Raw genomic sequence first — 19,726 nt, forward strand, 5'->3', positions numbered from 1 at the left:
GAAGACACAACCAGCATACCGGAACCTGAGCAATTCTTCAATGGAAATCAAACAGAAAAATTAACATCCATGGAAGTGAACCTTTAAGATGTACGCAGGCAGATAGAAAAACTAAAAACTGACAAACCCCCGGGTCCGGACGGAATCCATCCAAGGGTTCTGAAGGAATTAAAGGAGAGATAGCGAAACTACTGCAGCAAATTTGCAACCTATCCCTGAAAACAGGAGTGATCCCGGAGGATTGGAAGATAGCTAATGTTACGCCCATCTTTAAAAAGGGATCAAGAGGTGACCCCGGAAACTACAGACCGGTGAGTCTGACCTCGGTTCCGGGGAAAATTGTGGAAGCACTGATAAAAGAAAACATTGATGAACATTTTGAAAGAAACGAACTTCTGATAGCCAGCTAACATGGTTTCTGTAGGGGGGGAGATCGTGCCTAACTAACTTATTGTACTTCTTCAAAGGAATTAACAAACGGATGGACCAAGGAGACCCCGTAGACATCATATACCTAGATTTCCAAAAAGCCTTTGATAAGGTGCCTCATGAATGTCTACTCCGGAAACTGAAGAATCATGGGGTAGGCGAAGACATACACAGATGGATCAGAAACTGGTTGGCGGGTAGGAAACAGAGGGTAGGGGTGAAGGGCCACTACTCGGACTGGAGGAGGGTCACGAGTGGTGTTCCGCAGGGCTCGGTGCTCGGGCCACTGCTATTTAATATATTCATAAATGATCTAGAAACAGGGACGAAATGTGAGATAATTAAATTTGCGGACAACACCAAACTATTTAATGGAACTCGGACTAAGGAGGACTGCGAAGAATTGCAAAGAGACCTGAACAAACTAGGGGAATGGGCGACGAGATGGCAGATGAAGTTCAACGTTGAGAAATGTAAAGTATTGCATGTGGGAAGCAGAAACCTGAGGTACAACTATACGATGGGAGGGATGTTATTGAATGAGGGTACCCAAGAAAGGGACTTGGGGGTAATGGTTGACATGACAATGAAGCCAACGGCACAGTGCGCAGCGGCCGCTAAGAGAGCGAATAGAATGCTAGATATAATCAAGAAGGGTATTACTACCAGAACGAAAGAAATTATCCTGCCATTGTATCAGGCAATGGTGCGTCTGCATTTGGAGTACTGCGTCCAATATTGGTTGCTGTACCTTAAGAAGGATATGGCATTACTCAAGAGGGTTCAGAGGAGAGCGACACGTCTAATAAAAGGGATGGAAAACCTTTCATACGCCGAGAGATTGGAGAAACTGGGTCTCTTTTCCCTGGAGAAGAGGAGACTCAGAGGGGATATGATAGAGACCTACAAGATCATGAAGGGCATAGAGAGAGTAAAGAGGGACAGATTCTTCAAACTTTCAAAAAATATAAGAACAAGAGTGCATTCAGAAAAGTTGAAAGGGGACAGATTCAAAACAAATGCCAGGAAGTTCTTTTTTACCCAACGTGTGGTGGACACCTGGAATGCGCTTCCAGAGGACGTAATAGGGCAGAGTATAGTACTGGGGTTTAAGAAAGGATTGGACAATTTCCTGCTGGAGAAGGGGATAGAAGGGTATAGATAGAGGATTACTGCACAGGTCCTGGACCTGTTGGGCTGCCGCGTGAGCGGGCTTCTGGGCACGATGGACCACAGGTCTGATCCAGCGGAGGCATTGCTTATGTTCTTATGGTATGCCCCTTTAGAGTCAGCCCAGTTACAAGTATAGAACATATAGGCTTGTGAGCCAATTTGAAAGTGTGCATTTACTGATAGCAGCCCTATCCTGCTGAGGTCAAAAGAAACAAAAGGCTCTCTTGGAGTTCAAAGTGTGCAGTGCAATTTTACCTTGATGGACATGTGTGTTTTGGGAAAAATGTTGGCAGAACAACAGATTAAGATGGAATTCAGACACTACCTGATGTAACAAACTTGGGATATGTGCACGAAACCATTCTATTATTGCAAAAATTTGTAATAAGGTTAATCAGATACCAAAACACGTGTTGAGAACCTCTGCTATATGGCACAGTTCAGTGTTCTCTATCTCCACCTGCTGGTAGATAGGCACAACCCACAAATTCCAGGATTCCTCTGCTGCTGATTCTAAGGAAAGTTTATTGATTATCTACCAACAGGAGGCCTTTGGCACCAGATGATACAAATGACACTGACAAAAGAACGTGCACAAAAGAAATCTGAATGCAATGCATGGAAATTTCTCTCAAATATTCATCTGTGGATATTCTGAAAACCTGACTGGCTGGAAGCCCCCCAGGACAGGTGTGGGAACTACTAGTCTGAAACCAAATATGGTTAAATGACATCTGTGTAACTGAGAAAGGACTGATTCTCAAACTCACTTTCACAAAAACTTCTTTATATATGACATACTAAAGTGAAATGTTAATTGCAAGGAAAAATGTTAAATATTGCTAATTTTGATATCTGGTATACTATTTAATAGTTACTATTTTAGGTCTTCAATACTATACCTCATTAGCACTAGCTACCAATTTCTTCAGGCCCCAGCTTTCAAAAGCCCAGTGGTTTGCTACTTCTTTTTCTAAACAGATGATGAAATTGTCAAAATAGATATCAGATGTCATAGACCATAGTTCTAAACCAATTGCACTGAAAGAAGTCATCAAAAAAGGATGAAGATCCTCAAAGTAGTCTGGATTATGTATTTTTCTGGGACTCCAGATTCCCTGAAACAAAACACATTTTGAGCACAATTTTTACAGCAGTTTTGTCATGGAATTTGCTACCCACAGAACTCAGATTAGAGTAAAATTATTTGGAAATTTTTCTGGCTCTTTCAAAAACACATTTATTAGATTGATACAATTAACCTAAATGTTTAATTATTATAAATACTTAAGTAGCGTATTTTTAGCTCCATAAGACGCACCCTAGATTTAGAGTAGGAAAACAAGAAAAAACCCCATTCTGAACCAAATTGTGTACTAATATATACCAGGCTCTGCACCAGCCCCCCTCAATCCCTGCCAGTCTCTGCACCCAACCCCACACTCCTTGCAAGGCTCTGCATTCTGTTCCTTTCATTTTTCATATACACAATACACACAGCAGATATAAATTCTCCAAACAGACACATTTTGATCACTAAATTGAAAATAAAATCATTTTTCCTACCTTTGCTGTCTGGCGATTTCATGAGTCTCCTTTCTTTTTTCACTCAGGCCCAACAATTATCTCTTTCTATTCCCTCCCTCCCATGTCCCAAGTTCGTGCCCCCTCCCCCTTACTGCCTTCCAGCCTTTGTCCTTCATCCTCGCTCCCTGCGGCGCCAAAGCCTACCTTCCTCCCTCCCTGCTGCACTGACGCCTGCCTACCCACTGCCGATTCCTCCTCCTCTGCCCCCAGTCTGCCGTCACAACTCTAGGAAGGTAAGGGAAGGGCCAGCGTGCAGCAATTGCATGTTGCTGGCCCACAAATGGAAGAAAAATAGCAGACATGGTAAAACAGGAGGACAACCCCCCCTCCTTTTCTTTTAAAGATATATTAAAGATAGGAGAGGAAGTGTAAAAGTGGCATTCTGAGTCTAGGTAATAAAAATTATGATCTGCAAGCCCTAATGTTAGAGGCAGACTTGGATATCATAACAATCACAGAGATATGGTTCAGCGATTCCCATGGATGGGATGCAAACATACCGGGCTATAATCTTTTTAGGAAGGACAAAGATGGACGAAAGGGTGGAAGAGTAGATCTCTATGTAAAGAATAATATCCAAGCAACTGAAATGCAGGGGGCCTGTGGAAAAGAAGAAGTAATATGGATAGCCTTGAAAAGAAAAGGAATTTCTATCTACGTCTTCGATTCGGACCTCTTTTTTTCTATGTATATCAAACAAACTGAAATTTGTCCCTTCCTCTCTGAGCACACTACCTGGATCCTTGTCCAAGCTTTTATAACCTCACGCTTAAATTACTGCAATCTACTCCTAACTGGTATCCCTCAGTGTCACCACTCCCCTTTGAAAATCTATGCAAAACTCTGCTGCGCGACTAATCTTCTACCAACTTCACTACGCTCATGTCTCCTTAAGTCACTTCACTGGCTCCCTATCTGCCATCGCATATAGTTCAAGATCTTATTGCTGACCTACAAGTGTGTTCATTCTGTTGTTCCTCAATATCTCTCCTTGCTTCTCTCTCCTTATATACCTCCTAGAGATCTCTGTTCCTCTGATAAGTCACTTAACGCTACCCTTCACCGCCACTGCCAATTCCAGACTAAGGGCTATATTTACTAAGTAAACCGATCATGTACCGATCAGTTTGCAGGAGCTGATGTGCCTGAGGGAAGAAGTGGAGCGCCTGAGAAGCATCTGGGAAGATGAGGCCTTCATCGATGGAGTCCTCAAGGAGTTGTCCCAAGTCTCCGAGCAGGCGCAAGGAAACAAGACCATCTTCGAGACACTCAGACAGACCAGACCTGCAGCCTTAGAAGAACCAATTGGGGTGAAAGAAGAGGCTAGAGATGCTGAAAGCCTTCCTCTTATTCACGCAATCACAGAAAGCTTTCCTCTTATTCACGCAATCAGAACAGCTTTACATCAAACCCACAGATCACCTTGAAGAACAGGTTTCCAGCTTTTACAGGTTGGACCTGCCAACGACTTCCAGGAGGATTCCCAGCAGGAGGATCAGCTACCCCCAAGGATCAGCTACCCCCGAAGAAGCGCAGCGTGGTAGTCATTGGGGACTTCCTGCTACATGGAACTGACATTTGCCTTTGTGAGCTAGTGAATTCAGCCGAGAGTCCACCGCCCTGACGCAGCCGTTGTAGCGAAACGTTAACGTTGAGACCTGAAGATTTTTTGAATGAAACCCTGCCTGAGCTAAGTTCTTCTATCTTTTTATCTGAACATTCATTGTTATATATCACCAGGCAGGAGGGAGAGGGAGGCCGATAAGGTAGTTTCCCTTTCTAGTGTGGCTGATAAGCAGACTGCTGGCAGCACACGGGGATCTGAGGCCCCTCCTCTTAGCATAAGAACTGTATCACATTTAAGTTGGGATTGGGCTAGTGTGTAGAACATTGAACACTGGTCTATAGTATAAGTTATAAAGTGTGCACAGAGAGGTATTAGTTTTAGTTACAAAATTATTTCTCTCTAGATCCTACATATTTATTATTGATTTTGGGGGTGAGTAGTGTCACAACCCTAGCCCTAAGGCTCGGCTTGTGGCAGAAAAGGCTTTGCCTAACCCTAGGCTGACTTTAAAGAGGGCTGACCATTGTGACAGGCTAGACACCAGTGGTAGGGAAAATTCTGAATTCCCATTCAAAGCCCAGCTCACAGAACCCTGGGGAGGTGAGGACTATGAGGGTAACAGCCAGGAACAGCCTCAGAATCAGTCTACTCCCTTAGCTAACTCCCAGCTGCAGAGTTTAATGAGGATCACTGGGAAACATAGGCAGAAGCTGCAGGCTGCCCCTCCCCCTCTTAGAACAGGGAGTGGCCGCCTCAATGCTCTTGAGGCTACACTGAGGAGGAAGCAGTTAGTCTACCCTGGGCCAGCCCAGGAAGGAGGCTTTCAGGATTGCTCTCCTGAGCCTCACCACTATTAGGACGTTGAGATGGTGGCCAACCAGCTAGCTGAACCAGAACCCATGGACTGTCTAGAAACTGCCATGAATACTAAGGCTTGCCCTATGGAAGAGAGCTAAGTACCTTTGCTGGTTTTCTTTTCCTTTTTTGTATGCTCATGCTAGCAAACTTTTGGCTTCTCTCTGGGGAACCTGTTTGCACCTGTGAGCAGTAAGGGAGCAGTGCTGAGCTCCTTGAAAGGTGCCTGGAGCTGGAAACCCTTTTGTTAGGTTTAATTGTGCTAGACTGTTTAATTTATGTTTTTGTTTTTGAAAGCAAGAAAAGCTACAATTGTGATTGTGTACCTGGGAGGTAGTTTGGGGGAGAATCCACTTAAGATCCTTGGTTGGGATTGTGGGGCCATTTGTGGCATTCTGTTTCTTACAGAGTATAATTAGTGGATTCGGCTACTCCCCTCCCCCACCAACTACTGTTAAGTTGGTTGGGACCAAGCCAGCTTCAATCTAGGCTTGGACACAGCACTGGCTTTATTTATAAAGGAAGTGTGACAATTTGTTGCTGCCTGTTTGGCAAAGGCAGAACGATTAAGACTGCACTCGGTTACTTACCTGAGACACCGGCAAGAAAGGTGTGAGTTGTTTATGTTTGCAACTCAATTTTACTTTTTACTGTTTTCTTATGTTTATGGAGAGAATGGACTGAACCCTGTTCAGGATTGATAACCACAATAAAGTGGAGCTTTATTTTCACTTGAAATTGACTGTTCTGGATTTGTTTTGCTTCTTTATTGAACTGAGGAACCAGCAGGACTTCCAGCTTTCTCTGGAAGCACGTAGGACGCAGGCTGTTCTGAGCGCTGACCGGAGCCAAGCATAATCACGGGCACCGGCAACGCCACAAGTGGTATCAGGAGTGGGATATAGCGCCTCCTGCTGGACATTTGTAGGAACTTTTGAAAAAAAAAAAAAAAGTTGGACTTTTTGAATGTTTTTTTTTTTTGGTTTATTGTTTTAGTTTGTTTGTTTGTTTGTTCCTGTCCTGGAGTAGCTGGTTCCAGATTCTTCGGTCCGTGTTACCGGTGGGAGTGAAGGCTTCTGAGGAGGATATCCTGGTGGCTGAACAGAAGCAGTGTGAAGCACTAAGTCGGAGAAGCCTGGCCGTACCTGCGGTGGACCTGTGTCAGAGGGTGGCCGAGAAGGACCAGACCCAGTGTTTGAGAGGACAGAAACGCAGACAAGCGACTGGAGGCCAAGGAGGCCTAATAACCAAGGCGCAGACTCACCAATCTCTCTGGTAAGAGTACCTCAGCTAAGGGGGTTGGTGAGGGAAATAGTGGTGCTAGTTTGAAGTACCGCACTTGGTTTGTTTTTTCGCTCGTTTCTGTTCCAGGTCCGGAAGCAAGATGGATCAGCAGCAGCTGATGGCTTTCTTGGCTGGCGAACGACAGAAGCAAAGTGAAGACCTGCAAGCAGTACTAAAGACCAACCAGGAGTTATGGTACCGGTCGCAGGAGCTGTCAAGGAGACAGCACGATGAGATGGTATTGGCGATGGGAGAACAGACTAAGGTACTGTCTCAACTTTTACAGAGACCCACGCCAGCCACAGGCAGTGAGCCGGGACTGAGCTTTACTCAGCAAACAGTAGGAGCAGCTAACCCGCTCTCAATGTTAAACTTATGTAAGATCACACCGGCAGATGCTCCGGATGAGTTTTTATCTGCCTTTGAGAGGGTAGCTACTGCAGCTGGTTGGCCGCAGGGACAGTGGGCTGTTAGGCTTCTACCTTGTTTGGCTGGAGAAACCCTAGCAGCCTTTCAGACCTTAAACCCCGAGTTAGCCAACAATTACCAGGCTGTTAAGAGTCACATCCTGGAGTAATTAGGGTTTACTCCTGAGCATTATAGGCAGAGATTTAGGGCGACTATAATGCAAGATAAGGAAAGACCCAAAGCTCTAGTGCAGAAGTTAACAAAGTTGGCTGAGAGATGGCTGCACACTTATTTAGGAGACCCCAGAGCTTTGTTCCTGGAGATGATTAAGGAACAATTCTTAGAATCGGTCCCAAAAAACCTGCGGGGCTGGATTCGGAGACAGGGGTGCAAGAACCTTCACCAGGCTATTGAGGTGGCTGAGGCGTATTTGGATGCCCAGGGCGCTAATGATGAAGAGCGGCCAGCCTCCTCACCAAGCTTGGAGAAGGGGAAGGCAGTGAGAAGTCAAGTTCAACCTCTCAAAACCACTGCGTATCCCAAACCTAAGGAGCCCTTGCGTAAAGCGGTGCCCCGTTGTTATCGATGTGGGAAATCAGGACATACCCAGAGGTTTTACAGAGACAAAAAGGACTTGATGGTCACCCAAGGCACACACACCCCAATTCCTGAAGCATATCTTGCTTTAGTCTCGGTTGCAGGAAGGGAGGTGTCTGCCCTGGTGGACACGGGGGCAGACCAGTCCATGATGTCCACACCGTGTTTTAAAAGATTGTTCCCTACGGAGGTTGTACGTGGAAAAGGGGAATCGGTCATGATTAAGTGTGTACACGGGGACAGGGTAAGGTATCCTCTCCACCCCATGACTATTTTGAGTGGGGATAGGGTGTATAAGGTTAAGGTAGCAATAGTACCCGGAGCTCCCTATGATCTTATACTGGGCCGGGACTGGAAAGGATTGGAGGGGTGTCTCAAGCCTAAGCAGGGACTGGTAGGCACTCGTTCTCAGGGTCCTCCCGCTCTGCCTGGGGAGGAGGAACTGGGGAAGATATTTCCCTTTACGGGAGAGGTGATAGGTGAACGTCCCCAGGGGCCGAGCCGACATTCTAGAGCAAAGAATCGTAGGCAGAAGCAACAACGAAGTCAAGCTCTGAGGCAGGTTAGCTCGGCTAAGGAAATTCCCTGGCTTCCCAAAGAGGTGGTAAAGATATTTCCCACCTTCCCGGCAGAACAGAGAACAGATGCGTCCCTGCTAGAACCCTGGAGACAAGCTTCACTACCCCCTAATACCCCAGTTTACTTTAAAGTAAAGCAGGGGTTATTATATAGGTGTACTTTGGGTAAAGACACTTATGATAACAAAGAACAACTGGTAATTCCCCGGGGCTTTAGAAGGATAGTCTTGCAGACAGCGCATGATCACCCTCTTTCAGGGCATAAAGGGACTGAGGCGACGGAGATTCAAATATCTCGGAGATTCTTTTGGCCAGGAGTCACTCAGGATGTTGCGGATTTCTGCAAGTCCTGTCCTACTTGCCAGAAGCTCTCGTTAAGTAGGCCAGTCAGAGCCCCGCTTATACCCATCCCTAAGGTGGGAGAGCCATTGGCACGGTTAGCCATGGATATAGTGGGCCCGTTGGAGAAGACCCCCCGGGGGTATAGCTTCATTCTGGTAATTATGGATGTGGCCACCAGATACCCTTGGACCTTCCCATTGCGGAAAACCACTTCGTCGGCCCTTATGAAAGAATTAATGGGGCTCTTCTGTATGGTGGGTTTCCCACGGGAGGTCCTGACAGATCAGGGAAGCAATTTTATGTCGAGAGAAATGGAGAAGTTCTGGCAGGGATTTGGAATCCGACACTTAAAAACTTCAGCATACCACCCCCAGGCTAATGGGATGGTTGAACGTTTCAATCAAACGTTGAAACAAATGCTGAAGAAGGTCGGGATTCAAGAAAAGAAGGAATGGGACTTGTTTATTCCGTTAGTGTTGTTTGCAGCACGGGAAAAGGTCCAGGACTCTTTAGGGGTGAGTCCCTTTGAGATGCTGTTCGGTAGGGTCCCCCGGGGAATACTGGACATCATCAAGGAACACTGGGGGTCTCAAGAGGGGGAAGAGACCAATGTAATTTCATATTTGGCCCAGTTAAGGAAAAGATTAGATCAAGTGGCCCAGTTAGGGAAGCAGAATTTGGAGTGGAGTCAGGAAAAATAGAAATGTTATTATGACAGGAAGACCAAAGAGCGCCACTTAAAGGTGGGGGATAGGGTGCTCATATTAGTACCCTCGGACCCACATAAATTCCTAGCGGAGTGGAAGGGGCCCGCCACAATCGTACAAAAAGTGAATCAGGTAGACTATAAAGTTAAAGATGAGAAAAACCGGATTCAAACATATCACGTCAACCTGTTGAAACCATGGCAGGATAGGGAAACCTTGGCCCTAATGGCTGAACAGAAACCTGACGACGATCTGGATCCACAGATTGCAGATATGGTCCAAGTAGAGGGAGTCAACATAGGGACTGAATTATCCAACGAACAAGCAAGGCAGTTGGAGTCCCTAGTGCAGGGCTTTGAAGATGTATTTTCTCCGATACCGGGGCGTACTGAAGTGGTTACCCACGAGATAGTCACCACCCCGGGGAAAGTAGTTAGGGTGAAACCTTATAGACTGACTGAAGGGAAAAAGAAATTGGTACAGAGTCTGGTGGATGAAATGCTGGCGCTAGGGGTTATTGAACCATCACAAAGCCCCTGGAGCAGCCCCATTGTCATTGTACCAAAGGCTGATGGTACCCCCAGATTCTGTATCGATTTCCGTCAGCTTAACGAGGTCTCTCAATTTGACGCCTTCCCCATGCCTCGGGTGGACGACCTTCTGGACCGATTGGGGCAAGCCCAATTCCTCTCTACATTAGACCTAACAAAAGGGTATTGGCAAATTCCTCTGTCTCTGTCCGCCAGGCCAAAGACAGCCTTTAGCACGCCCCATGGACTCTATCAGTTCAAACGCATGCCCTTCGGACTTCATGGTGCTGCTGCGATTTGTCAAAGAGGAATCACCGAAGTCCTAAGGGGGCATCATAGTTATGCGGAGGCCTACCTGGATGACATTGTGATTTTCTCCACTGATTGGGCACAGCACCTGAAGCATGTGAGGGCCGTGCTAGAGTCGCTTAGAAAAGCTGGGTTTACCATCAACCCAAAGAAGTGCTATTTAGGACAGAGGCAAGTGAAATACCTGGGGTATGTGGTAGGCAGAGGACAAGTCAGACCCCTAGTTGATAAGGTGCGCTGTATAAAGGAATATCCCCTACCCAACTCGAAGAAGCAATTGAGAGGGTTTTTAGGACTCCTTGGGTATTATCGACGGTTCATTCCGGCGTTTTCTACGAGGGCCGGGGTCCTTACTGACATGCTAAAAAAGAATAGGCCCGACAGCTTACGTTGGGAGGATAAGGGAAAACAGGCTGTAGAAGACCTGAAGGAAGCTTTGTGTACTAACCCAGTCCTGATAGCGATTGATTTTGAAAAACCATTAGTTCTGCAAACAGATGCGTCAGGAACAGGGCTGGGAGCAATACTGAGTCAGGAAGTTCAAGGAGTTGAGCACCCAGTTATGTTCCTTAGCCGCAAACTGCATCCTAATGAGAGGAACTATGCTACGGTGGAACTGGAGTGCTTAGCGGCCAAATGGGCGATGCAAACCCTTGAGCACTACCTGCAGGAGCGTGAATTTACCTTAGTGACCGACCACGCGGCACTTAAATGGCTGAATACCATGAGAAACAACAATGCCAGGTTAACGCGATGGTACTTGGCCCTGCAGACATTCCGATTCAGGGTATTGCATCGCCCAGGCAAGCTCAGTACCAATGTGGATACCTTATCCAGAATTCAGGAGGATAGTGAAATGTCCCTGGAAGTTAGGGACGGGCAGCCTTTAAGGGTGGGGGTATGTCACAACCCTAGCCCTAAGGCTCGGCTTGTGGCAGAAAAGGCTTTGCCTAACCCTAGGCTGACTTTAAAGAGGGCTGACCATTGTGACAGGCTAGACACCAGTGGTAGGGAAAATTCTGAATTCCCATTCAAAGCCCAGCTCACAGAATCCTGGGGAGGTGAGGACTATGAGGGTAACAGCCAGGAACAGCCTCAGAATCAGTCTACTCCCTTAGCTAACTCCCAGCTGCAGAGTTTAATGAGGATCACTGGGAAACATAGGCAGAAGCTGCAGGCTGCCCCTCCCCCTCTTAGAACAGGTCGTGGCCGCCTCAATGCTCTTGAGGCTACACTGAGGAGGAAGCAGTTAGAAACATAGAAACATAGAAAGATGACGGCAGATAAGGGCCATATAGCCCATCAAGTCTGCCCACACTATTTACCCACCCTCTTAAGTCTTCTGACCCCTTAAGTATAATTGTAATTATACTGTCACTCTACTGACCCGCTCATTCAAGTCCTAGTGACCCTATCCCTTGGCATGACCCCGTAGGGATCCCACATGGGTATCCCATTTGTTCTTGAAGTCTGGGATGCTGCGTGCCTCGACCACCTGCACTGGAAGCTTGTTCCAATGCTCGATCACTCTCTCCGTGAAGAAGTACTTCCTTGCGTCTCCACGAAACTTCCCTCCCCTGAGTTTGAGCGGATGTCCTCTTGTGGTCGAGGGTCCCCTGAGAAGAAAGATATCCTCTTCCACCTCGACCCGTCCCGTGATGTACTTAAATGTCTCAATCATGTCTCCCCTCTCCCTACGCTCTTCAAGAGTGTAGAGCTGCAATTTGCTCAGTCTTTCCTCGTACGGGAGACCCTTTAGCCCCGAGACCATCCTGGTGGCCATCCGCTGAACCGACTCAATTCTGAGCACATCCTTACGGTAATGTGGCCTCCAGAATTGCACACAGTACTCCAGATGAGGTCTCACCATGGATCTGTACAATGGCATCATGACTTCAGGTTTCCTGTTGACGAAGCTTCTCTTGATACAACCTATCATCTGCCGTGCTTTAGATGAAGCCTTCTCCACTTGAGTGGCTGCTTTCATGTCAGCACTGATGATTACTCCTAAGTCTCGTTCTGCCGTAGTCCTGGTTAAAGTTTCTCCATTCAGGGTGTAAGTTCTGCAAGGATTTCCGTTACCGGGGCCAGCCCAGGAAGGAGGCTTTCAGGATTGCTCTCCTGAACCTCATCACTATCAGGACGTTGAGATGGTGGATCCAGCCCCTGTCCCTGAGGCCAACCAGCTAGCTGAACCAGAACCCATGGACTGTCTAGAAACTGCCATGAATACTAAGGCTTGCCCTATGGAAGAGAGCTAAGTACCTTTGCTGGTTTTCTTTTCCTTTTTTGTATGCTCATGCTAGCAAACTTTTGGCTTCTCTCTGGGGAACCTGTTTGCACCTGTGAGCAGTAAGGGAGCAGTGCTGAGCTCCTTGAAAGGTGCCTGGAGCTGGAAACCCTTTTGTTAGGTTTAATTGTGCTGGACTGTTTAATTTATGTTTTTGTTTTTGAAAGCAAGAAAAGCTACAATTGTGATTGTGTACCTGGGAGGTAGTTTGGGGGAGAATCCACTTAAGATCCTTGGTTGGGATTGTGGGGCCATTTGTGGCATTCTGTTTCTTACAGAGTATAATTAGTGGATTCGGCTACTCCCCTCCCCCACCAACTACTGTTAAGTTGGTTGGGACCAAGCCAGCTTCAATCTAGGCTTGGACACAGCACTGGCTTTATTTATAAAGGAAGTGTGACAATTTGTTGCTGCCTGTTTGGCAAAGGCAGAACGATTAAGACTGCACTCGGTTACTTACCTGAGACACCGGCAAGAAAGGTGTGAGTTGTTTATGTTTGCAACTCAATTTTACTTTTTACTGTTTTCTTATGTTTATGGAGAGAATGGACTGAACCCTGTTCAGGATTGATAACCACAATAAAGTGGAGCTTTATTTTCACTTGAAATTGACTGTTCTGGATTTGTTTTGCTTCTTTATTGAACTGAGGAACCAGCAGGGCTTCCAGCTTTCTCTGGAAGCACGTAGGACGCAGGCTGTTCTGAGCGCTGACCGGAGCCAAGCATAATCACGGGCACCGGCAACGCCACAGTAGCCACCCCATTTCTGAATCGGAGGCAAGTACTCACATTGCAGACAAAACTGTAGAGGGCAAACTAACTCAAACGGGAAAATCCCCATGGAGACCGGGCAAACTCAGTGTATGGAGGGCTATGTACGTCAATGCCCACAGTTTAGGCAATAAAATCCTGGAATTAGAAATGGAAATGAGGAATGCCGACCTAGATATAGTGGCAATATCTGAAACCCGGTTCACAGATTCCCATGGGTGGGATATGGCTATACCAGGATATAACTTGCTCTGTCGAGACAGAGAAGGCAAAACTGGAGGAGGGGTAGCACTATACATCCAAGAGGACATCAGTTACCAAACTCACAGGGATCAACTATACCGGGGAATCCCTCTGGGTGAACCTGGCCAGGGGAAATGACAAATGCCTGTATCTTGGTGTGGTATATAGACCTCAAGACAACAGGATGACATAGACAAAAAATTGATCGAAGACATCGAGACCATCACTCTGCGTGGAGACACTGTACTGTTGGGAGACTTCAATATACCTGATGTTGACTGGAACAAACTTTCCGCTACAACCAGCGGCTGCAGAAGGCTACTAACTTCCATAAGGGGAGCACGACTCAAACAGATGATATTGGAGCCTACTATAGATCAGGTGATACTGGACCTGGTGCTCACCAACGGAGACAGTGTCACAGAAGTTTCGGTGGGTGATGCGTTGGCATCCAGTGACCACAACATGGTGTGGTTTCATCTCAGGAAGGGTTTCACTAAGTCAAGCACTTCCACAAAGGTCCTTAACTTTAAGGGCACTAACTTCAAGAGCATGGGAGATTTTGTCTATGAGGCACTGCAAAAACAGGACACAACAGATAGTGTGAAGGTACTGTGGTCAGCTCTGAAATCTACCCTACAGGAAGCAACCAACCTCTATATTAAGACAGTGAGCAAACGACGGAGAAATAATAAACCCCAATAGTTCTCTGCGGAGATCTCGGAACTCGTAAAACAGAAGAAGAGAGCATTTGTAGCCTACAAACAATCACAACGACTGGAAGCTAAAGAAGCCTATCTGGTGAAATCCAGAAATGTTAAAACAGCAGTCAAAAATGCCAAACTCCGGATGGAAGAAAATCTAGCTAAGAATATTAAAAAAGGGGATAAATCCTTTTTCAGGTATGTTAGTGACAGAAAAAGGAACACAGACGGGATAGTGCGCCTAAGGAAACCCGACGGTAACTATGTAGAATCGGACTCCAATAAAGCTGAACTACTCAATAAATACTTCTGCTCAGTCTTTACCTGTGAGGTGCTTGGATCCGGTCCACAGCTGCAGACAAGGGAGAGCTCAGAAGACCTGTTCCTGAACTTTGAATTTACCGCCGGCAGCGTCTACCAAGAACTATCAAAGCTCAAAGTGAACAAAGCCATGGGACTGGATAAACTGCACCCCAGAGTGCTTAGGGAATTGAGAGATGTCCAGGCGGAGCCGTTAGCTGCGCTCTTCAATCTTTCCCTAAGCACGGGAAGAGTCCCATTGGACTGGAAAACAGCTAATGTCATTCCACTTCACAAAAAGGGATGCAAGTCGGAGACTGCAAATTACAGACTGGTAAGTCTCACATCATTAGTGTGTAAACTTATGGAAACGGTGATTAATCACAAATTAGATACGATCCTGAGCGACGAGAGGCTGAGGGATCCCCTCCAGCATGGATTTACAAAGGGAAGGTCCTGCCAATCCAATCTAATCAGCTTCTTTGATTTGGTAACAAAAAAGCTAGATATGGGAGAGTCCCTGGATGTCGTGTATTTGGACTTCAGTAAGGCTTTTGATAGTGTCCCATACTGCAGGTTATTGAACAAGATGAATTCATTGGGACTAGGAGAAACATTGACTGCATGGGTTAAAGACTGGCTCAGTGGCAGACTCCAGAGGGTGGTGGTCAATGGTACTCCCTCTGAAACATCGGAAGTGATCAGTGGAGTGCCGCAGGGCTCAGTCTTCGGTCCAATCCTATTTAACATCTTTGTACGGGACCTGCCTCAGGGACTTCGAGGTAAAATTGCATTATTTGCCGATGACGCTAAACTGTGCAACATAGTGGGCACAATGGTCCGCAACTTGGCAACTGAGTTTTAATGCCAAAAAGTGTAAGGTTATGCACCTTGGCAGTGGAAATCCACGCAGAACTTACACCCTGAATGGTGAGACCTTAGCAAGAACTGTCGCAGAACGGAACCTAGGAGTAATCATCAATGAAGATATGAAGACTGCCAATCAAGTAGAGAAAGCATAATCCAAGGCTAGACAAATGCTGGGTTGCATCCGTAGAAGATTTGTTAGCCGGAAGCCCGAAGTTATAATGCTATTGTACAGGTCCATGGTGAGACCTCATCTGGAATATTGTGTTCAGTTTTGGAGGCCACATTATCAAAAGGATATGCTGAGAATGGAGTCGGTTCAGCGAATGGCCACTAGGATGGTCTCAGGCCTCAAGGATCTCCCATATAAAGAACGTCTAGGTAAGTTGCAGCTATACTCTCTCGAGGAACGCAGAGAGAGGGGAGACATGATTGAGACGTTCAAATATGTTACTGGCTGTACTGAGGTAGAAGACGACATCTTTTTCCTTACAGGACCTACGGCAACAAGAGGGCATCCGTTAAAAGTCAAGGGTGGGAGATTTCATGGTGATACTAGGAAGTATTTCTTTACCGAAAGGGTGGTTGATCGTTGGAATAATCTTCCACTTCAGGTAATTGAGGCCAGCAATGTGCTCGATTTTAAGAAAAAATGGAATAAGCATGTGGGTTCACTTCGAGGAAGTGCTTAGGGAGGAGGGTTCTTAGAGTGGGCAGACTTGTTGGGCCGATGGCCCTTTTCTGCCGTCTTATTCTATGTTTCTATACTTAACTATCAAATTTCCCTCTGGCCTGATTCACTTATCTATCCTGCGATCCGCTTGGAATCCTTGCATGCAAATGAGGTGAAACACATGCAAATTGGACAGCGACCCGATTCACTACACCAATTTTCCAATCCAAATGGGCTGGCCGATCACCTGAAGAAGCAACTGCTGGGGACCAGTCGAAAATATCTTTCAGATTGGAAGCCTTGCTCTCTGCCCTGCAATCTCTCCTGCCTGCTCGCCACGAATGCTGCCCTGCTATCTCTGCTGCTCGCCCTCATGCTGCCCTGCTCTGCCTCTATCTTCCCCTGTATAGCCGTTCTCCTGCCCTTCCCCGCCTAGTGAGATCGTGGTTTTAACCCACGGGTTTAAAGCAGGTTAAAACCATGGGCTCCATTTATCTTTTTGTGAGGGTGGCAGCTGGCAAAAGCGGGACCAGCTTTTAGGAGGCAAGCGGGTTGGGGTCAGTGAAGGTGGCGGCATTTCCCCGAAGTCAAAAGTTAAAAAAAGAAAAAAAATGATCGCTGCTCCTATGGTCTGCGCATGCGTGTGCCGTGCAGGCAGATGAGGGCGTTCCTCCAATCGCCCTCATCTGCATGTTTAAGTTTACTGAATCAGTCGGACCTGCCGGGATCGGGACCCGATAGGGCAGGTTAGTGAATCCAGTCCTTAGTGCCTTTCATCTAGCTGCCCCCTATGCCTTGTTTAAAAGCAGCCTGAAAAGCACCTTTTTGATATAGCTTTCAATCCTTAACCCTACTCCTCTGCCCTCCAACCCAGCCAGCTGATTAACCATTTCCTCTTAACTGTATCCATGACATCCTGTTTGTCTGTCTTGCCTGTTTAGATTGCAAGTTATTTCGAGCAGGGACTGTTTTCTTACTCTTTGTGACTCTGTACAGTGCTGTGTGCATCTGGTAGCACTATAGAAATATTTTTTTTTAGTATAATATTTCTTTATTAGGCAAAACCAATAGCAAACAAACAAGAAAAAACAAGAACATTCCATCAGAACAAGGACACCCACCCATCCAAGGCAAGCGATTAAGACAAATCAAAAATACAGCAAAATACAGAGTACAAGAAGTCAGTGTATACCTAATACAATAGTTTATAACCCCCAACAAACCTATCCCCAAAGAGAAACAGATCAACCATACAACAAAAGAGAAGTGTAAAACCCAGGAATCCAACCCCCCCCTACCCAAACCTGTGTGGTAGCCAGAAGAACTAAGAAAGCACAGAAGACAAGATATGATTGCTCTCCAAAAGGGAAAAAGTAAACAGGCAGTAGTATGCAGAGCCCCCTGAAAGATGCAGAGGAGAGAAAAGAAAAGCAGAAAGTACAGAAGGAAGAAAACCCCTGCAATAGGTGGGTATGTACAGAAAACCCAGTGCCCAATCCACTTCAGTGTCCCAAGAACTCAAGAATTTAACAGAAGACTCCTCGCCAGAGACAGCCAGTACACTTCCCAGATATCCTGAAATTTGGTCCAAAGGCTCTCCACCTGCACCCCTGCTGCTCGGCATTCCAAGAGGGCCAAGTCATAAAGGAACAACTTCCACTGGGAGAAGGAAGGAGCAGTAGGTGCCCTCCAAGAAACCAAAATGACTTTCTTGGCCAAAAGGAGAGCCTTGTAAACCAGCAACCTATGCCCAGTAGAGCAGGAACTAAGATCACCTCCATCATAAAAAAAGAGCAAGAGTCGGGGTACAAACAGACAACGAAGGACACAGGGAAGACAGAAAAGCCCACACTTGTGCCCAAAAAACCTGCACCAATGGACACACCCAAAACATGTGGCCTAGGGTAGCATGGCTCAGAGGGCACTTAGGGCAGTGTGCATGTGGCGTGATGAGGCCCTGCTGTTAGGGGCCACGCAATGAGAGACCTCACACTCTATATACTGTTCTTAAACAATAAGTATATTTATTAAAACAATAAGTATATTTATTAATCAATAACAGCTTACAAGAATAAATCTTTCAGCATATGAAGTAACAGAGTGTATGATCACAGGCCTGTGATCCAATCTGTTCTAAATATGGCCTCTAAAAGGCTGTCTTTTATACATTTCTAGATGGCCAACACCACGTTGGTCTATACCACATGATTAGTTTTTATTGGTTATTTCTTTCACATCATTACACTTGTTAATTCACTAATTGGTTTATAATATTTGTGTCATGTTATACGTGCGTCCTGTTTACCAGAAAATCTATCTTTTTCCGTATATGCCGTTTTAATTATCACTGTCAGCAATTTCAAGCCATCAGCCAGTAAAAGCCTGTTTGTCACATGATATTCTTGCAAAATAATGTACTTTTATATTCTATTCTTGATCAGGATGCTGATCAGGATGTGTCTTAATCCTTTTATGATATCATAGCAGATGTGGTGCTTGCTTGTCATGTAAAGGGGCGAGTTTCGCTTGCTCTGCTTATCATGAGTTTCGCTTATCTCAGCAGGTTATTTTCCAAATACTGTATAACAGCTGATCATTATAGTCAGAATGTTTTGTGAATCATTTTTAGGCCTTTAATACAATGGTTCACTTATAGCAGAGGTTGGGTCAGGGTAGTTCTTCCATTTTCTTCACCTTTAGTTCTATCTAAAGGGCTTTTTTCGCTTCACCTGTATCAGTACAAGGACTTACTGTTCTTCCCCCTCCTCTCAGGCGTAAAGCCAGTGCAATGTGCTCTCCACAGGGAAATAAATGCTCTATGCAAGAACTTATATTCCTGCTCCCTATGGAGCATACTGTGAGAAACAGTACGTAAAAGAACAAAACATTGAGAAAGTATCTGAGGCATAACAGAGCACTTCAAATCAATGCTCCATGCCCCAGCCAGCAAGTCAGCCCGCTCAGCAGAGGGCAGTGACTGCAAAGCAGTGACTGCAAAGCAGTGACAAAGAAACGAAGACAAGGAGCGTGGTCATCCCACAAAGCCAAGCTCTGACCCAAACTCTGTGCTATCAAAGAATGTAAATGGACCCCATCTAGGCTGAGAATATAATACCAAAGCTGTAGGTACCCGTAGGCATCCACCTGATCGAGCGTGTAGAGAGACGCCAGCTCAGCAGCAGAGAGGAGAGTCCCAAGTTCAGTAAGGATATCCCCCACCCTACGAATCCCATGTGTGTGCCAAAGCTGGAAGGTCTGATTATCACTCCCCACACTAAAATGTAGATTCCCCACGAGAGGTAACTTAGGAGAAATACAAAAATTGGGATGCAAGTGTTTACAAAGCATTTTCTATATAATCCCTCATGTAAGACCAAAGAACATGACTCCGCTGAGGATACGACAACAGAGCAGAGGGAGCATGTAACAAAAACAACCCAGAAACAGAGGACAAAAAAGTCCTTCTCCACAGAAAAAATCAGAAAAGAGGAACTCTCAAGACACTAGTCCCT

At 46.0% G+C, this 19,726-nt stretch overlaps 1 protein-coding gene across 5 annotated transcripts in view; it reads right to left on the reverse strand.

The window, feature by feature from the left end:
- CLGN (calmegin) overlaps positions 1-19,726 on the reverse strand; it is a 414,476-nt gene that overhangs the window by 81,385 nt on the left and 313,365 nt on the right. For all 5 annotated transcript variants that reach the window (XM_033939634.1, XM_033939605.1, XM_033939625.1 and 2 more), the window contains one exon: positions 2,505-2,720. In XM_033939634.1, coding sequence (XP_033795525.1) covers positions 2,505-2,720 — 216 coding nt within the window. The remainder of the gene's footprint in view (positions 1-2,504; positions 2,721-19,726) is intronic.

Source organism: Geotrypetes seraphini, chromosome 1 (assembly GCF_902459505.1).
Source record: "Geotrypetes seraphini chromosome 1, aGeoSer1.1, whole genome shotgun sequence".
NCBI classification, from domain to species: Eukaryota; Metazoa; Chordata; class Amphibia; order Gymnophiona; family Dermophiidae; genus Geotrypetes; species Geotrypetes seraphini.